Source organism: Pelophylax lessonae (genome assembly GCF_965119305.1).
Source record: "Pelophylax lessonae genome assembly, chromosome: 6".
NCBI classification, from domain to species: domain Eukaryota; kingdom Metazoa; phylum Chordata; class Amphibia; order Anura; family Ranidae; genus Pelophylax; species Pelophylax lessonae.
In genome coordinates, this window is record NC_138773.1 from 229,418,013 (window position 1) to 229,438,856 (window position 20,844).

Consider the following 20,844-nt stretch of genomic DNA (forward strand, 5'->3'; position numbering starts at 1 on the left):
ATAACGCTAATGTCCTATCTGTAAGTATTCAAAAAGATAAAATGTATAATGTTCTAACAATATCATATCTGTTTATACAATATATATGCACAACATATTTTGACAGATGGTTTTTACTTACAGGGTTGGTTTACACATAAGTTTAAGGCTTGCAGATTAAAAACAGGAAGAAAACTGTGATCCAAGTACTGCCAAATGCCTGAAAGGTTTTTTTTCTCCTTTTTCCTTTTGCTTTAAGATGTTATGCAACCATCATAAGATGGAGAAAGGGGGGATGGGTTTGTGATCCTCAAAAATATCCTGATTCAGGGCAGCTGGAGTCCAATAATAGCTTGGCTTAGCGGGACGGGTCAGACATGAGCCTGTCCATACTGCAAAAGACCATGTAAAGAAAAAAGATGTAATTGCTAAAAAAATTAGTCTCCTTTCTTAATAACAATGATATGTCACTGATAAGAAAAGAGGAACTGCCAGAACAATAATGTATCTCCATTTAAGAGTCTCGTGAATATCGCCATGTTTATCTTTTAACAATTGAAATTGTATATAAAGAAAAACGACAAAAATGAATAAAAAAGAAAAAAAGTTGTCAGTGAAAAACACACCATACAACCAAAAATATACACTGAGTACATGTAAACCCAGTGTGGCTGTATGGCTGTGGGCAAAAGAGATACACAAGGCTGAGAAAATGGGAATGCCATTATCCAGTTCTTCCCAGTTGGGATTGACAACTTCAATCACTAACCCTTATCTTTCTGTTTGCTTAACATTACAGTGGGACCAGAACAGGATTACTACTAAGACCATGATTGACACAGGATCTTGTGGAAATTATATTGACATACGTTTTGCTGCTTTAAATAAAGTTCCTATTATTTCTAAACTTAAACCTGTCTCAGTGAGTCTTATTAACGGTGTTCCTTTATCCTCTGGTCCGATCACTGATCAGACACAGGCACTCCTAGTCACTACTAACGGGTCTCATATGGAGACCACTACCTTCGATCTAATACCTTCACCCCACTTTCCTATTGTTTTGGGACTTCCCTGGTTGCACACACATCAACCAACCATAGATTGGAAGGAACGGACCCTGACCTTCCTCTCTTGCTATTGCGAGGGTACGTGTAACCTCCCGTCTTTCGGGAAGATCCTGTCTGTGGTGACAGATGAGATTGCACCACTATGTTATCAGGATCTCTCTGAGGTTTTTCTTGAGAAAAATGCTCAAGCACTACCTCCCCATCGAGACTATGATTGTAGCATTGATCTACTCCCAAATAGCAAATTGCCGTTCGGTCATGTTTATCCTCTTTCACAGGATGAACTTTCCCATCTCAAATACTATTTGGATGAGAATTTGGAAAAAGGTTTTATTAGACCTTCCACTTCTTCCACAGCAGCAGGACTCTTTTTTGTCCGCAATAAGGACTCAAGTCTCAGGCCTATCATCGACTATAGGCAATTGAATGCTATTACAATAAAAGATCGCTATCCTCTACCGCTTATCCCTGAGCTCATTGAGCAGGTGCGTGGAGCTACCTATTTTTCAAAATTGGACCTGAAAGGAGCATACAATCTCATTCGAATCCGTGCTGGACACGAGTGGAAGACTGCATTCAGAACCAGATACGGATTGTTCGAATATCTTGTAATGCCATTCGGGCTATGCAACGCCCCTGCAGTTTTTCAACGATTTATAAACAATATTTTCAGAGACTTACTAGATGTCTGTGTTGTGGTATATCTGGACGATATACTCATATATTCACGATCCCTGTCTGAACACATAAGACATGTAAGACTAGTATTATCGAGATTGCTTGCACACAACCTTTATGTGAAACTGAAAAAATGCTTGTTTCATAAAGAAGAGGTACTCTTTCTAGGCTACATCATATCCAAAACAGGAATCGAGATGGACATGAGTAAGATATCCTGCATTCAGGACTGGCCTACACCAACCACACGCAAGGCGCTACAGCGATTCCTTGGATTTTCGAATTTCTACAGGAAGTTCATTAGAAACTTCTCTGCCATTGTGAGACCCCTCACACAGCTCACTAGCATTAAAAAAACATTCAAATGGTCAGATGAAGCAAATAAAGCTTTTCACCTGTTAAAGACAAGGTTTACTTCTGCTCCCATACTACGCCATCCAGACCCATCCCTCCAATACATTCTGGAAGTAGATGCGTCAAACATGGCAGTAGGAGCAATACTCTCCCAACGACCAACTCACACTTCACCACTTCATCCAGTCGCCTTTTTTTCTAAATCCCTAAGCAGTCCCGAGATAAATTACCCCGTGGGTGAAAAGGAACTGCTTGCTATAAAATTGGCTCTGGAGAATTGGCGACATCTACTCGAAGGCACCCAATTACCAATACTTATATACACGGACCATAAAAATCTCCAATATCTTCAGACTAACAAAACTCTCTCGCACCGACAGGTACGATGGTCACTATTCTTTCTAAGGTTTAACTTCCTATTGACCTACACACCTGCAGATAAGAACAAAAAGGCGGATGCACTATCACGACTAACTGAAGAAAACTACTTCGAAATCCCTTCCGTTCCTATAATACCTCACAAACGCATTATTGGAGTTGTCCGTTCCTTGAAGGAAGAGGTTTTGCATGGTATAAGTTTGGATTCACCCCCACCACAACTAAATACTGATGCAGAAGGCTTCCTCTACTACAACGACAAACTTTACATACCACCTACCATACGCACCAAGATCTTGGAATTATCGCATGATGTGCCTATGGCAGGACATATGGGTATGACAAAGACTCTTAATCTGATTACCAGGCAATTCTGGTGGCCTGACATGAAAACATCTATACAAAAATTCGTCTCTTCATGCAATGTCTGTGCCAGGTCCAAAATTGACACTACGAGACCATCCGGTCTACTATGCAGTCTACCAATACCCCAAACTCCATGGGAAGTTGTGTCCTTGGACTTTATAGTGGAATTGCCTCCTTCCAAAGGATTTAATACCATCTTAGTGTCAGTGGACCATCTGACAAAAATGGCACATTTCATTGCTATTCGCAGACTACCTTCGTCCAAACAAACGGCAGAACTCCTGATGAAACATGTCTTTAAGTTACATGGTATCCCAAAAACTCTTCTGTCTGACCGTGGATCACAATTTATTTCCAAGTTCTGGCAAGAACTATGTCACATACTACGGATCGAGCGGAAGCTCACTTCTCCTTACCATCCGCAGACCAACGGACAGACTGAAAGAGTCAACCAATGCATCGAGCAATATTTACGTTGTTACACTTCTTACCAACAGGATGATTGGGTGGATCTTCTCCCTCTGGCAGAATTTGCCTACAACAACGCAACCCACAGTACGACCAAGCAGAGTCCGTTCTACTTGAACTATGGGTTTCATCCCTCTATTCTTCCACCACGCATCTTTCCTTCAAATAACCCAGTAGCTTCAGACTATCCTACCCAAATAAAGGACTCTCTGGGTTTGCTTAATACTACCATTGCACACGCTTATAGTCAACAAAAGAAGTACTATGATCTTCGCAGAAGACCTTCTCCTCAGTACGTTATCGGGGACCTCGTTTGGCTCTCAACAAAAAATTTAAGACTGAAAATCCCCAGCAAAAAGCTTGGACCTCTGTTCTTGGGACCTTTCCCAATCAAGAAACTTATTGGAAAAGCTGCAGTACAGCTTACATTGCCAATAGACCTCAAAATACATCCCATTTTCCATGTGTCGCTACTGAAGCCCCATGTTCCTGACCAAGGAATAAGGCCTACTATCCCACCTCCTCCTCCTGTACAAGTTGAAGGTGGAGAAGAATACGAGATAAAAGAGATTCTGGATTCTCGTATCCACAGAGGAAGACTTCAGTACTTGGTTCAATGGAAGAACTATGGGCCCCAAGACGACACCTGGCTAAACACCTCTGACATACATGCCTCTAGATTAATCCGCAATTTTCATGCGAAGTACCCAGACAAACCAGCTCCAGAGGCCTTCAGGAGCCGGCCTTAAGGGGGGGGTACTGTAATGTTCTGGTACCTTTGGGTACCCTAATTACTCTTTCATAAGTGTATGCGCCCCACCATTCTCTTTTGGTAAGGTGCGCATACACCTTTAAGACTGATGCTGTCATCACTGAGCGCCGGACTGGATGGCTATTTAGATCGCCGGCTCTCACTCACATGTGTTCGTTCAAACTGCTTTGTGCCTTGATGCTAACCTGTCTTGAAGCTCTCATGCTTGCAAGCATACCTCGCTGTCGGAACCACGCTGCGCTGATCCCTGTATCCCGCTACCGGATCATCCGCTCTTGCCGAACCTCTCCTCTGCTACATTGCTATTAGTGATAAGTACCCCACAGGGGAAACCTCTATAACCTTTATACTAAAGCTTACACTATCTAGCTCTGCATACTAAGGACTATTACTACATCTGCATTATCTAAGATTGCTAGCTCTTGAGCCTACTACCACCTGTTCTTGCACTGGGTTGATCTCTCTTGTATGTCCACCTGCTACTCTGTCATCTGCTACCATACATGATTGCTAAACCTATCTGCATCCCATCTGCTACTATCTTACTTTCAAGAACATTTCCTTTCAAGTGTCTGTTATCTACCATCTCTACCCAACCTGTCTCTTCAGCCTATCATCACTGTGTTACTATATACATAAGTCACTCTAGGAAACATCTTATTGAGTGTGTGTATTTACTTGCTGAATTGAGATTATCCACACATGATGAGTCATTGAGAGTTGGGATTGGTGTCTCAGCGTTTCTCTACATGACTACTGAAGTGGAATATTTCTGCAGCTGAAAATCCACATCATACGTAAAACGCAGGAGCGTTACAGATTCCTCCCTCTTCAGGGCTTTCTTGATTGCCTTAATTAAGGGAGAGACCAAGGTGAAGTCTCACTATGCAATGACACTGTGGCGGCATAACTTGGCTGTCAAGGGCCCAGGTCTTCCTGAGCATCCCTGGCAGGAGAGCCCGATGAGCAGGGCGTCTGCCATTCCCTCAGAGATTGTTGCATCACACGTTTCAGTAGAGACTCCATCTGCTGGCCGCTCGTCTCTTTCCCCAACCGCCCAGGCATAGCATGGCTCACACAGCGATCTGCCCTCGGGGACCTGGGCCCCACATCCCCAGCAGGCTCTTAGATCAGTGCGGCTGTTATGACAGTGGGAGCAGTGTCTGGAGGAGGAATTAGAACTTCTTCTCTGGTGCTGGATCCTTGCTGGAGAGCCATGGCGTCTGGATCTAGATGAAGATTAACGTCCTGGCGAGGTCTTTGTCATCTTGTGAGGTCTGGCGATCTGACCTAGCAGGACAAGAAAACAAAAAAGAGAGAAAGAAGAAACGACATACCGTTAGACTCCATAGGCTCGTGCATGCTGCGCGCTGTTGCAGAGTGATTGCCCCAATCTCAGCCTACCTAAGGCGTAAGGGCTGACCACAGGGTGGCGGCGATTTATCCATGCTTGATAGAGAGGGAATAGAGAGGGACCAGACTGCGGGGAGGAAGCAGAGTTTAGGGAATGCAGGTATAGAAAACAAAAACACCAAAAACCAAAATGCCCCTTTAAGAACGCCCCTCCGCCCACAGTAGCAGGTATCTGTGGAAAGGCACCCAGGGCCTGGGGACACTGCTGCACCTTACCGGCAGGATTTCCCACTAAGCAAGGGCTTTGACAGCTATTTAAATTCCTGCCCTGTGATGTCAAGGCTGCCTATTTCAGTGCGCATGCGCCGGAGGGGTCAGTAAACCACGCACGTGCAAACATGGGAGCCCAAAGCAACCACACATGCGTGAAACCAGGCCTGCATGCACAGAAGCTGGTTGCGGCCAAACAGCCAGAAGAGCCGTAGCGGCTTGGAACACAGAAGCATTCCTGCCGCCATGAGAGGCTGTTTACACTAGAGCCAATGAAAAGAGAATAAAGATAGAGGACAAATAAACACAGATAGATGCCATGGAAGCCAAACATCCTGCCTGACCGCTACTTGCCCGCCCGTGGCTGGGCCCTTGGCTGATAGACACCGCACCATCAGAAAAGCCCGATCCAACCCAAGTAGGGGTACATCAAATAGAAATAGGATGTCACCATCTTCCGGGTAGGTGCCTAGGCTCCACAAGAGGAGGAAAAAAAAGGAATGCAGTCTCTGGCCAGGAGCTGAAATTTATGGAAGTTGGGTCCTACAGCACTGGAGGGGAGATGGGATTAACCCACACATAGGCTGCCATGGAGGCCGTCAGGAAATTTGTATTTTTACAATATTTCTGTATTCTTTTATGTTCACTGAAGTGATATACATAAAGTCTTACTACCTATATTTTTTAAATACTTTTAAATTAAGGATGATACCCTCCACTGACACTCACTAATAATAGAAACCTCCCCCAAACACACATTTACTCAAAAAATCTTTTTGCCACAATTATTTGAATTCAATGGTAATTGACCACATACCATGACTGAAGAGAGAGGGAAATAGGGAGTTAAACTTACAACAAAGGGAAGTAAATTGGATTTCACAACTTGATACTATTTATCCCAGAGGTTTGAATAAAGGTTATGATTTACATCTCTTTTTATGAATATTTTGAATATTTTGTTTAAATATGTTAACTATTTGGGTTTTCTTTTTTTTTCATAGGTTTATATGGATATGGGTTTCTTTCTGTAAATTGTGTATCTCCTGAATATTAGCTGTAATGTTAGTGGAAGAACTGGAAGGAGGGATGGCGCATAGCGATGATATATTAGACAAATACCTTTGGATAAGGAACAGGCAGTAAATAATAACGACTGAAAAGTTTATTAAAAATGTCAATAAATGCACAAACCAACCACCGGTGTGTTGGTCCTTGGCATCACATGAGGTCACCGTGGGGGTCCCGCTCGGTCTAATAAATACCACTTGGCCAAATCCTGGAAGGAACAGGGAGTGGATCCCGATGGAACACATAGACAGAGAAGAAAGACCGCCCGGCGTGTGTGTAGGCCGTTGCACACGCTGGACCTCGTGTCCCTTCCGAATCGCCGTACCTGTACTCGCACTCGTGCGCGCCCACTCACCAGCAGGGAAGCTGATCCACGGGGCCAGCGACCTCGATCACCGCTGGATACCTGCGATTGCTCCCCGTGAAGAGAGAACAGCGGTCTGCTGTTGTAAACACAGCAGACTGTTGTTCTCTCAGGAATCAGTACAGAGCACCTGTGTTCCTCCTATTTAGGAACATAGATCTCTGTATTGATTTCACAAGACCATCCACAGTTTGAAAACACCCCCTAGGCTCACATTTAACCCTTTGATCGCACCTGGGTTAACCCCTTCCTTTCCAGTGTCATTATTACAGTAACAGTGCATATGTTTAGCACTGATTACTGTAGTACTTTCACTGGTCCCCCCAAAAGTTTCAAAAAAGTCAGTTAGGGGTCCAATCTGTCACAGTCCAGCTAAATGCAATGTCACAGTCCAGCTAAAAATTGCTAACCGCCGCCATTACTAGTTAAAAAAAAAAAAATGACATAAATCTTTCCCCTAGTTTGTAAATGTGATAACTTTTCCGCAAACCAATCAAAATACGCTTATTGGGATTTTTTTACCAAAAAAAAATATGTAGCAGAATTTGTATTTTGGGAATCTTATATAACAGAAAGTGAAAAAAAAAAGTTTTTTTCTCAGAATTGACGCTCTTTTTTTGTTTATAATGCAAAAAATAAAAATCGCACAGGTGATCAAATACCACCAAAAGAAAGCTCTATTTGTGGGAAAAAAAGGACATCAATTTTATTTGGGCATAGCGTCGTATGACTGCGCAATTGTCTGTTAAAATAACGCAGTGCCGAATCACAAAAAATGGCATAGCCATTAAGGGGGAAAATCTTCCGGTCCAGAAGTGGTTAAGGCCCCTTTCACACTAGTGCGACTTGTCCAGCTATTTTGGACCGCAAAATCGCATGACAAGTCATTTTCCATTATTTTCAATGAGCCCCATTCATATCAGTGCGTTTTGAAGTCGCACCGACTTCAAAGTAGTTCCTGCACTACTTTGGCACGATTTTAATGCGTTTTGAGGTATATAGCCTTGCCATTGCTTTCAAAATCGCGGCAAAATCGTGGCAAAGTCGCGGCAAAATCGCGGTAAAATCGCGTCGCATAAGTGTGAAAGGGGTCTAAGTGAGAAACTAATGCCCCATACACACGTGCAGATTATCTGCAGACTTTTGTCTGCAGACTTACCAAAACCATATAATATGAGGTCACACCTAAACACTTTCAATTTGTATGCAATCCGGCAGGCCCTTGCACTACATAGAAAAGGTAAGTCTGCAGACAAAAGTCTGCAGATAATCTGCACGTGTGTATGGGGCATTAAACAGCACAGAGTAAGCAATCCTAAAAGTATGTCTCATACTGTTCATTAGTGATGGGCTAAACGTTCGAGTCAACTGGAACATCGACAATGAGCGTCACATAATGCCCTGCGCGACTGCAGTGCATTAACTGCTTTTGATTGGCCAAAGCATGCACCTGACCTGTATGCTTTGGCTAATCACAGTACAATGTCCTGTCAGAGCCATTATTGGCAAAAGGCAGGCTAAGTCCATGCTCCACACTATATAAGGCTGCTTGGAGATTAGGCAGGGTAGTTAGTGGATTGTGCTTTGATGTTTAATGCAGTCAGTGCAGTGTAGTGTAGGGCTGATTCATCTTGTGTAACACAGTGTAGTGCAGTCAGTGTAGTGTAGTGCTGTGCGGATTCATCTTGTATAACAAAGTGTATTGCAGTCAGTTTAGTGTAGAACCGTGCTGATTCTTGTGTAACACAGTGTAGTGCAGTCAGTGTAGTGCTGTGATTCTTGTGTAACACAGTGTAGTGGGGCCACTAAAGTGTATACAACATGTCTGTGTCCCCCCACTGATCCCATTTTTTTTTCCATTGATATATATTTTTTATTCTTTAAATGTATTTATTTTTGCAGCATCAGGTTCTGTTGCTGCAATATTAGTACTCCCCCTTCTGTATTGCAGGAGCTATTATGTCTACGTCAGCAGTGATTTTTTATTTTTTTGTTGCTGGTGCAGCAGTACTAGTTTTATTTAGAGCATAATTGCTGTCCTGCCTTTTGCATTGCAGGTGCTATTCCTTCTGCATCAGCAGGGTTTTTTTTTTTGTGGCACAGCGGCACTAATTTTATTTAGGGCATAATTGCTGTCCCATCTTTATCCCAAACTGATCAACATCTTGCTCCCTTTTTCGTTTCCCCCCTCCTCTTGTTTCCCCCTTCACCCTCCCTTCCTCCCACCCTTTTTCCCCCTCCCCCCCTCCCCTTTTTTCCTTCCCCTTCCCCTTCCCTCCTCCCCTCTTTATCCTCTTTCTTTCCTTACCTTTCTTTCTTTCTTCTCCTCACTTCTTTGGGATGGTGGTGACAAATTTTCTAAATTGCACATTAGTTGACAGAATATGCATACTTTCTATAATCAATTTGTATATAGTGTCCCCGATGTCAGCCGGTGAGAGGCACATGATGGCTGGGTCCTCTGATCTGTGATCTACCTGGGCTCCTAATATTGGGTAAGATGGCTCCTCCCATATCTGAGTTGTATTATTTATGCTATATTGTTATTGTGAATGTTATTATTAATCATTATATTATTATTATTAGATGCAAGTATTAATGTGTGTAACATCCTCCTGAAGAAGTGGGTATACCACGAAACATGTCGAGGTTGCGCATTTATTGAAGTTTGAAAATCCACTCCAGGATTGCAAAACTCATACTGTATATGTATTACATTATTCGGAGTACATGGTAACACTGATCATATCCACATTATTGTCATATGATTTTAATATTTTGTTTTTTCAAATAAAAATTGTAGATTTTACCATTGTCTATTGTTAAATACGGTACCTTGAAAGTCCCACACACATTCCCCTTCTTCATCCCTGTCCTCCCCTCCCCCTTCCCTCTCCCCTCCCCCCATTGACCAATTGGGAGATTGGCCCTGGGTACTCCTGAATTCCCCATATTTCATATCTATTCGGGATGCTGGTACTATAGACATTCTAAATACTTCAGGCGTCCATATCTATATAATTTCTGTCCCTCCTTTTGCGTCGTAGGTGCTTTTCCTTCTGCATTAGCAGGGTTTTTTTTGTGGCACAGCAGCACTAATTTTATTTAAGGCATAATTGCTGTCCCCCCTTTTGCATCGTAGGTGCTATTTCTTCTGCATTAGCAGGGGTTTTCTTTTTTTTTTGGCTTTATTAAATTTCTTTATTTTAAAAAACACTATAATAAAACGGTTTATAGTGCACCAAGTACAAAAGTATTGCGCTCAAGCACCATATTCCCTTCCCACACTCTATAATAAAAAGTTATTAAAAAAAACCCCCAAAAAATCCCCATCATGTCCGAAAGGCCAACAAGGAGAGGCAAACGTTCACAGGCCACTAAAAGAGGGCAAGCAGCCTCTGTGTCCACAGTGAAAAGTGGTGGTCGCGGACATGGTCCATCCTCTGCAGGCGGGGCACACTTGTCATTTTTATCCGGTGCTGGCCGGGTTATTGAGCCACAACATGCAGAAGAGTTGGTGGAGTGGATAACTAAGCAGTCCTCATCCTCCTCATCCTCTGTCACCCAGGCTCATACTAGTTTGCCTTCCACCACAGCTGCAAAAGCAGCCCATTTCACAGGCTCCTTGTCCACAGCTACTCCTTCCGTAGCCTCACCATCATGTACGGAGGAGTCACCTGAATTATTCAATCATAGTGTCAGTTACATGATGTTGAAGGATGCGCAGCAATTTGAATGCTCCGATGTTGGTTTCCAGGTTGAGGAAGGGAATAACATGAGCCTGGAGAGAGGGGGGGGGGTGACAAGGAGGGACAAGAAACAAGCAGTCATGTTCCCCCAGCTGCAGCATACTGCCAAGTTTGATCGAGTTATGAAGAGGGAGGGGATGATGAGGTCACTGACCGTACTTGGGTGCCTGAGAGAATAGAGGAGGAAAGTGAGGAGGAGGCGGCACAGCTCCAATGAGGCAGGATGTCCTCCAAGGGACAGCTTAAGGGCAGCCTACCCGTTGCATCACACCACAGAGCTCCACAGGGGCAGGGCACGGCTAACTCCCCACTGACTTCCAAATGTTCATTGGTGTGGGCTTTTTTCAACACATGTGCAGCAGACCACAGCGTTGCTGTTTGCAATCTCTGTTTGAAGTGGATCAAGCATGGCCAGAAAACTAGCCACTTGGCCACCACATGCTTGACAAGACATATGATGGCCTGCCATGCAGTCCATTGGCAACAGCATCTGAAAGACCCACATCATAATAAAATGTAGACTTTTCCTGCCTCCTCATCAGGGATCTCTAAAGCTACTATACCTCAAGTCCTCCCAAAAACCTGCACTGAGAGGGATGATGGTATAGCAATGTGTGCCACAGGTACTTGCACCCAATCTGCTAGCAATACCCCACCTGTTGATATGACCAACAGGCAAATTTTGCTACCCTAGTTGCTGAACCATAAAAAAAATACTGTCCCAGCCTTCCACATTCTCAGCGTCTAAATGCTATCTTGGCCAAATTGCTAGCACTACAACTGCTGCCTTTTCATCTGGTAGACTCTGCCCCCTTTCGTGAATTTGCTGAATGTGCTGTACCCCAGTGGAAGGTTGCAGAAATAAATTTCTTTTCACGTAAGACCAATCCAGCTCTGTACCATCATGTGGAAGGCAATGTTGTGGCCTCGTTGGACAGAGCGGTCAGCAGGAAGGTTCACATTACTGCTGACTCATAGTCCAGCAGGCATGGTTGGGGACGTTACGTTACCTTCACGGCACACTGGGTAACTCTGCTGGCAGCTGGGAAGGATGCTGGACAGGGTTCAGTGCTGGAGCTTGTTCCGCTACCACACCTCCAAAAAGCATTGGTGGTGATTCAGCCACATATGCCTGTTCCACCCACTCCTCTTCTTCCTCTATGGCCTCTTCTGCTGAATTGTCCTCTGAACCAGCAGTGCTCCCTAAGCGTTCAAGGGGTTATACAAGCAGTCAGGCTAAAAGATGTCATGTAGTGCTTCAGTTGGTCTGTCTAGGGGAGAGGAGCCACACCAGTTCAGAGATTCTGTCAGCTCTGCAGGGGCAGTTTAAGAGGTTGTTGAAGCCACGGCAGCTTGAGCCAGGAATGGTTGTGCAAAAATGGCACCAACCTTCTCTCTGCCCTCCGATAGGGACACTTGACACATGTTCCATGCTTGGCACATGTCCTGAATTTGGTGGTGCACCATTTCTTGAACATTTACCCAGGCTTACCCGATCTTCTGAGGCAGTTCAGAAAATTCTGTGGCCATTTCTGGTGGTCCTACAATGCCAGTGGTTGGCTGGCTAACATTCAACGGGAATTCAACCTGCCCACCAACCGCCTCATTTGTGACATGCCCACCAGGGCAGCTGCAGAGGGCCATCAATGAGTACCTGTGTGAGTACAGCACAAGGACAGGCTCGGGGAAGCTTGGCTTCTTTTCGCCACGCCAGTGGCTGCTGATAAAGGATGTATGCACTGTCCTGTCATCATTTGAGGAGGCCACAAGGATGGTGAGCCGTGACGATGCATGCCTTAGTGACACTGTCCCTCTAGTCTTCCTGCTGGAGCACACGCTTTGTGGAATCATGGAGGCAGAACAGCGGGAGGAAGAGGTGGACTTCCTTTCCTCACAAGGCCCCCTTTATGCAGCTAACATCCGTGTGGGGCCACAAAACACACAGGAGGAAGAGGAGGAGGATTGTGGCAGCATGGATGTAGAGGATAAAATTGTGGTGGATGTGGGTGCCTCAAACCCAGGTAAGGGGACTTTAAGGGCAAGAGTAGGTTAGAAAATAACGTTGAAAAAGAAGATACACAAGTAATAATACAAAAATACTTTTCGAAATATACACCCTAAAAATTAATACTGTCACTATTGATTACTTTTAAATACAATAGCTGACCAAGAAATTATTATATACCATATATTTTCTTAGAAACGTACTCAGTCAATGGATTGAAGCCTCTGATGACACATTATGCAAACTGTGAAGAAATCCACCAGGATCACACAGTTCTTTGCAAAAGTAAAGTAATTTTTTTTATTTTTTTTTTATTATCACTTCTTTTTTCTAAATCAACCCTACTCAATTCCCATAAACATTCTGTTTTCGTTCACAACACAGGAGGGTGACGCCGCCTGTTAGCAGCATACGGTTCCCGCTGCAGTTTGAGTATCAAAGAAAGGTGCATTGACATGCAACATTCGGGCTTAAAAACATGTATGTTATTAATCTTCATTATTATCATTTTCATTGTTTTGCATAAATTTCCCTTTATGAGTTTATGCATCAAATGATAACACTTCTATTATTGCTTTGTAGAATTGGTGATTTTTCCTTGAGAAAGGCCCTCATCGGGCCGAAACGCGTAGGACTTACTAGGATCATACCCAAGATCCTTTTCCCTTATTTTGCTTTGGATTCTGTTTATCCCCAACCTGGAAAATAGAAACAGCAAAATAGGTGGATCTCTATCACCGTTTTCAAGTCACAATTTTTCCATACTTTATCTGACTTCACACTATGGGCTTTACCCATACACCAATTGTCTATGGGTCATCCCATCTTTAATATGTAATCTGTTATTATTATTATTATCAATAAATTTTCTTCTTTTTCAACGTTATTTTCTAACCTACTCTTGCCCTTAAAGTCCCCTTACCTGGGTTTGAGGCACCCACATCCACCACAATTTTAGAATCTTCTGGGACGGTGGCAAAAACCTACTACAGGGTCCAACTGAGACTTAAACTCCCCTCCAATATATGGATGTAGAGGATAACATACAACAGTCTTCAAGAGATGGTTTTCATTTCCCAGAAACCCCAGGAGTTGTATGTGGCTGAGGAGAGGTTGCTCCTGACAATGTTATCCTTGGTGACCGAGAGGACTCAGAATCTCATGCCTCCTCAAACTTATGCTGCATGGGCTCCTTGATGCTGCAAAACCTGCGAAAGTACCCGAGGATTCGTGGTATAAAGGATCGAGAGGGATCATTACTGGTTGGCAACCCTTCTTGCTCCATGTACAAGGGTAAAGCTCATACTTCCTTTGCAGAGGATGAAACATCTTGAGGACGTCTTGAAGAAAAATGTATGTAACATCTTTCCAGACACTGGGAGGTTACCATTTCCTGGACAACGTGTTTCTGAGGCTTCGTTCAGTGGGGAAGGTGGCCGGCTGAGCAATGCCTTTAAACAAGTCTTTAGTCCTCAGTGCCCAGAGCTGTTAGGTTTAGGCAACAATCAGCAGCGTCTACAGCATATGGTGCAGGATTATCAAGGGGAAAGATCAGACTTGGAGACCTGACTCCAACTGAGCATCCACTGAGTTACTGGGTCTTGAAGATGGACCACTGGCCAGAATGTGCTCAATATGCAATTGAGCTACTAGCCTGTCCTGCTTCCAGCGTGCTTTCCGAATTGACATTCAGTGCTGCTGGAGGTTTTGTGATGGATAAAAGTGTGCGTCTGTCCACAGACCCCGTTGACCGGCTGACATTTATCAAACTGAATCAGTCCTGGATCAACAGCAGCTATCAAACCCCTGATGCTGATGTAACTAATTTAATTTGCTAGGGATCTGGGATCTGCCTATGCTGCCTATCCTATTCCTGAATCTTGATTATGCTAGCTTCCAAGAATGTTTTTGGTTTACAGCACCACTAACACCGGAGGACCAATTTTTCTGCACCTGTATGACAAGTAGAAGTAATTTCAATTTTTTTTCTAATTTTTAACAGCAGGGCCTGTTCCTGTGCCCAGCAAGAGTAACTGTGAGGGGTTACAGTGTTCAGGCACCACCAACACCCAAGGCCTAATCTTTCTGCACCTGTATGACCGGTGCATGTAATTTCAATTTTTGTTTCTAATTTTTACCAGCAGGGCCCGTTGTTGACACCACCAACAACAAATACCTCTTATAAACAAACCAGTAGTGCATCAGTAGTGAATAATTTGTACCTGTGAAATACAATGCAAGTGACAAATAGACATTTTACAAGTGCACATTCAATGTGTGAAACAAATCATTAGTAAAAGCACAAAATAATAGTCCATAAGAATACATTAATAAACCATAGTAATACACACAAAGATCGACCGGTGTGCAATGACCCCTGCTCCACTGGAGAAAGGTACTGCATGCAAAGCAGTCCCACGGCATCTGGACCCACATGGACCCACATGGTATATAAATATTTACATTAAATTTTGAGTGAATGAGGCTGTTCAATTTCACATTTGGTAACTGGCACTAAGTGCAGATTTTTACTTTAAATGGCCTTTACACAATAAATACCTGCAAGCACATGGTGCTTCAAGACCCTTTACACGTTTTCAATTTCCTTCTTTTACTCCTTTTGTAGAAAGTCTGTTGTTTACAAAGTTGAATAGCTCAAGCTGACATTAAGGGTCCATTCACACCAGATGCATTGTGACATTTCAGCCATTCTGTAGACTCTTTGCATGCTCAAGGAAGTGAGGAGAAATTTGTATGTTAAAATGCAGCTTAACACAGCATGCCAACACACATCAACTCACATGATTTTACCTACACTCGACATATGCTTTGCAGTGTGAATGGACCCTTAAACACAACTGAATATGTCTAAATCAGGGACTCATTCACCCTCACTCACGCTCTTTTCTCTGCCACTCGAATCTTGCCTGAAAAGAGATGAAGCAGCTCTGGCAAAGTTTAAGTGCCACTAGGGTATATTTAGTGGGAACTTTATAAGCTTATAACCAGTAAGTTTGCTGTTGTTTGGTATCGTTATCTGCATTTGTTGGATTTGTCCTAAACTCAGAATATTGTATATTTTGTCTTTTGTCTAACAGGTGTCCTCCAGTAGATATAAGAAGAAACAATGCTATGTTTTATTCCAGTACTGTGTGCTAGGGAAGGAGATAAATATTAATGGAGCTCTTCTAAAAGGGTTGTTGCTTCCAAGACTTTGTCTGGAGAGGATATGAGTACAGGGACCTGAAAACCACACACACACAGTATAACCGCTTGCCGACCGCCGCTCGACTATTTACTGCGGCAGTCAGCCCCGTACAGGCAAACCGACGTAGGCCTACGTCGCTCACCTACGAGCCTCTAGGCGGTCACTCGCGATCTCCCGCTGGAGAGGGAGAAAGGCAGGCGGCTACTGTAAACAAAGCCGCCTGTCATTCTCCCTGATGTAACTGCAGAGATCATACGATCCGTCTCTGTGGTTACATCACAAGCCACGCCCCCCACAGTTAGAATCACGCCCCTAGGGATACATTTAACCCACTGATCACCAATAAAGTTAACCCCTTCCCTGCCAGTGTCATTTTTACAGTAACAGTGCATATTTATAGCATTGATTACTGTAGTAATGTCACGGTACCCCCAAATGTGTCAAAAATGTCAGTCAAGGGTCCGATCTGTCCGCCGCAATGTCACAAAAAAACAATAAAAATGACATAAATCTTTCCTGTAGTTAGTAGATGCAATAACTTTTGCGCAAACCAATCAAAATACATTTATTGCGATTTTTTTACCAAACATATGTAGCAGAAAACAAATTGGCCTAAAATGTTAAAAAATTTTGATTTTTACATTTTTTTGGGGAATTTCATATAAAAAAATTTGAAAAATATTGTTACTTTTTCAAAACTGTCGCTCTTTTTTTGTTTATAGCGCAAAAAGTAAAAATCGCACAGGTGATCAAATACCACCAAAAGAAAGCTCTGTTTGTGGGAAAAAAGGACATCAATTTAATCTAGGTACAGCACCGCACGACCACGCAATTGTCTGTTAAAGTCACGCAGTGCCGAATCGCAAAATAGGAAAATCCTCCGGGGCTTAAGTGGATAAATACATAATATATACTAACACATCAAGGTGTACGTTTAGTAACCGGTGTTAATTCTTGCATTATCACCTTTCTCTTAACACGCTCTAACACCGCAAATTTTTACACTGGCCGTGAGGCTGTTTAGTAAACCGTGTTGTGTTGACTCCAGCTCGGTGATAAGCGGTGTTAGCTATCAGTGTGTTAGCACCGTGTTAGAGAGTGGGGAAGGTTTAACTAGCTGCACAGCAGACATCCTGTGTGTGAAAACCTATGATCCACAGTAAAGGAACATTGAATGTTTCTCAGAGCTGTTGAAAAATAAAAAATAAACACAAGCACATACACACCCTGACTAATATTCTATAATATATTGTATAAATTTACATATATCATTTTTTTAAAACTACTATTCCTCTACCATCCTCCACCCTAAAGGATCATAAGTTAATCCTTAGAAATGACTTATGGGGTTAAAATATAGCTAATAAAAAAAAAACACACATTTAAAACCTATACACACTTTTATTAAAATAATAAAGATTTTTTTTAATATTACCCTGCCATCCCTCCCACCTTAGCTAACTGCATTCATTTCCAGACACATTTCTTTTTCTCTTTTAGGGCTGGTTCACACAATGCCACACATGAATCGCACAGAAATATACTGTGCATTCCTATGCGATTAAGACTGGATGCAAAATGTACTCCATTTGCGATTTGCAGTGGGTGTCAATAGAAAGTTAATGACACCCCAAAAGCAGGTTGCAAACGCATTGCATTTTCCCACACCTGCCCGCACTGGACTGCATGGTACAAAAGATCTGATTACAGTGCGGTTTAAAAAGTAGTGAATGCACTACTTTTGGTGCAGCGTGGTGTGATTTTAGCCCATTCAAAACAAATTGGCTGAAATCGCACTGCATAGAACCACATGTAAATCGCACAGGAATGCACAGCTCATTTCTGTGCGATGCATGTGTAGGCATAGTATGAACCAGCCCTGAATGGGCTAAAATCGCACTACGCTGCACCAAAAGTAGTGCATGCACTACTTGTTAAACCGCACTGTAACCAGATCGCATGGTACAAAAGTACTATGCTATCCAGTGCGGACAAATGCATTGCATTTCCAACCTGCATTTGGGGTGTCATTACCTTTCTATTGACACCCACTGCAGATCACAAATGGAATGCATTTTGCATGCCTTCTGATCGCACAGGAACTCACAGTGCATTTCTATGTGATTCATGTGCTGGCATGGTGTGAATCGACCCTTAGAAAAAGTACATATCAATCCTATGTGTCAGCTGCCAAACATCAGACATGCTAAGGCATACATTAATATATATTTTTTTTTTCAACTTCCGAGTTAAACAAAAAAAATTACTTGATTCACCCATTCACACATTCCATTTATGTGGACAGGGGAATCATTTCCCCTGAGCTATTGTGTTCTGACCACAGGGATACTTCCCCTCTGTCAGAATACTGATCAGTACTGCAGGCTATAGCTGGCAGCACTAATTGATCGGGGAAACCCCAGACAGGCTGGTTGTACAGAAGTCCATCTAACTTCTGTACAACTAGCCTGCCCATACATTGATGGAATTTCAGTTGGTCCGTGCTGAACCAGCCAAATTTCTGTCCATGTATGACTGGTTTAAGTGGTCTCATGCAGTAGGAAATATACACCTCTATCATTGAGGTCTACTGCTCTCCTTTCTCAGTGTAGATGTCCCCTCTGCTCTGCCATTATATATGCGTGATATGTGAGTGCTGCAGACACAGGGTTCTAGATGAACACATACCCTGCAGTCTACAATAGTGTTGTCCTGAAGCACTTACTGACCAAAATGAGCAGTAAAATTCCTGATCTACACTGACAAAAATGCCTTAACACCTGGTCTAACGAGGTGTTACATTCAGGAGATTAAACACCAAGTTTACACTGGTTTTAGGAGTCTTCTGAGCAAACATGGGTTACTAAACAGGTGCATTCCTATACTAACACTGTAGTTATCACAGAGAGGTGAAGAGACGTGATATTTGGTTCCTACCTTGGTTAACACGGTTTACTAAACACGTCTTAGGAAATTATCACCTTGATTCTCTGTGATAAAGCCTAACACCACTTAACACCCATTTAACACCGGTTACTAAACGTACCAAATGCTTAGAATCCTCACCTGATTTAGAGGCTTTCTTTGAACGCAGTTAATTCCGCCTATAAAGACCATATTGGGCATCACCGGCTTTGGATAATCAAAAGCAAAATCAAGTCTTATTAGCCAGATGGCTGAATGACCCCAAATTTCATGTAAACTGACTTCTCTCTGAAGGAACTCAGAAGCCAGTTGCTGGTATGGAGAGTAAACTACGTCACACAGAAAATGTGAAGCTATTTCAAAAAAGAAGTTCTGCAGTCTTTGAGGGAAAGTCATATGATCAGTAAGGCCTGAAAACTGCTGTGGTACATAAGAAAGTGGTATTGGACACTGAGAAGATATTGCATCTTTTTGACAGAATATGGAACGCAAAAAGTACACCGAGGGTACTGCCAGATACTCTGCAAGGATCTGGCCACATGGAAGTACGGGATCTGTGAAAACAACATCAAAAGTGGTATCTTCCAGGGTCCGTATTAACTCTTTGTTGTTCAGTAGTCTAGCACAAGTATCAAACATCATGGCTGCTCCTTGTTTCATCCTCTCATGCATCTTCAGAATCTTCTGCAGAAGAGGTCTTTCTGTGAAAACTTCAGCTGAAAAAGTTTTAAAATGACTCTGTAGATCTTCACGGGAATATGACACAGGGTAGAATCTGATTTCATAATTTTCAGAAGCTTGAATATGGATATTGAAGTCTGGCGCTACTACAAAAATCTGGTGTCCATTTTGCCTCAACAAATCCACAACTGGGCGCATACTAAGCCAATGGCTGCCTTCAACAGGTACTACAAGTACGTTACTAGACTCAACAAATGTTATATATCCGAAAGAAAAGAAAATAAGGACAGCCGTGACTTGTACATAGTGAAACATTTTGGCCATGTCTTCTGAAGAAAAGCTTATGTGTAAGCTGCTTTTAAGCATTTGTTATTTAATCTTTAACAGTCTTTATTACATCACTGTGCAAAAACTGGAACAATGAGTTTAGAAAGTTTATCTGTATATTTTTTAGTCTTAAAGGACAAAAATGTTAAATTGATGTACAATATACAGTGGGTACGGAAAGTATTCAGACCCCCTTAAATTTTTCACTCTTTGTTATATTGCAGCCATTTGCTAAAATCATTTAAGTTCATTCTTCTTCCTCATGAATGCACACATAGCACCCCATACTGACAGAAAAACACAGAATTGTTGACATTGTTGCAGATTTATTAAAAAAGAAAAACTGAAATATCACATGGTCCTAAGTATTCAGACCCTTTGCTGTGACACTCATATATTTAACTCAGGTGCTTTCCATTTCTTCTGATCATCCTTGAGATGGTTCTACACCTTCATTTGAGTCCAGCTGTGTTTGATTATACTGATTGGACTTGATTAGGAAAGCCACACACCTGTCTATATAAGACCTTCCAGATCACAATGCATGTCAGAGCAAATGAGAATCATTAGGTCAAAGGAACTGCCTGAAGAGCTCAGAGACAGAATTGTGGCAAGGCACAGATCTGGCCAAGGTTACAAAAAGATTTCTGCTGCACTTAAGGTTCCTAAGAGCACAGTGGCCTCCATAATCCTCAAATGGAAGACGTTTGGGACGACCAGAATCCTTCCTAGAGCTGGCCGTCCGGCCAAACTGAGCTATCGGGGGAGAAGAGCCTTGGTGAGAGAGGTAAAGAAGAACCCAAAGATCACTGTGGCTGAGCTCCAGAGA

General features: G+C 42.8%; 2 protein-coding genes across 2 annotated transcripts in view; both read right to left on the minus strand.

Moving 5' to 3' along the window:
* The window catches only part of LOC309557982 (UDP-glucuronosyltransferase 1A1-like), a 166,241-nt gene that overhangs the window by 132,970 nt on the left and 12,427 nt on the right, over positions 1–20,844 (minus strand). The window lies entirely within an intron of this gene.
* Positions 5,292–20,012, minus strand: LOC309557721 (UDP-glucuronosyltransferase 1A1-like; the record flags this gene model as incomplete). The annotated part of the gene is made up of 3 exons (XM_082260495.1): positions 5,292–5,352; positions 6,503–6,507; positions 19,149–20,012. 3 exons carry the CDS (start codon positions 20,010–20,012, stop codon positions 5,292–5,294), a joined length of 930 nt encoding a protein of 309 aa, XP_082116621.1.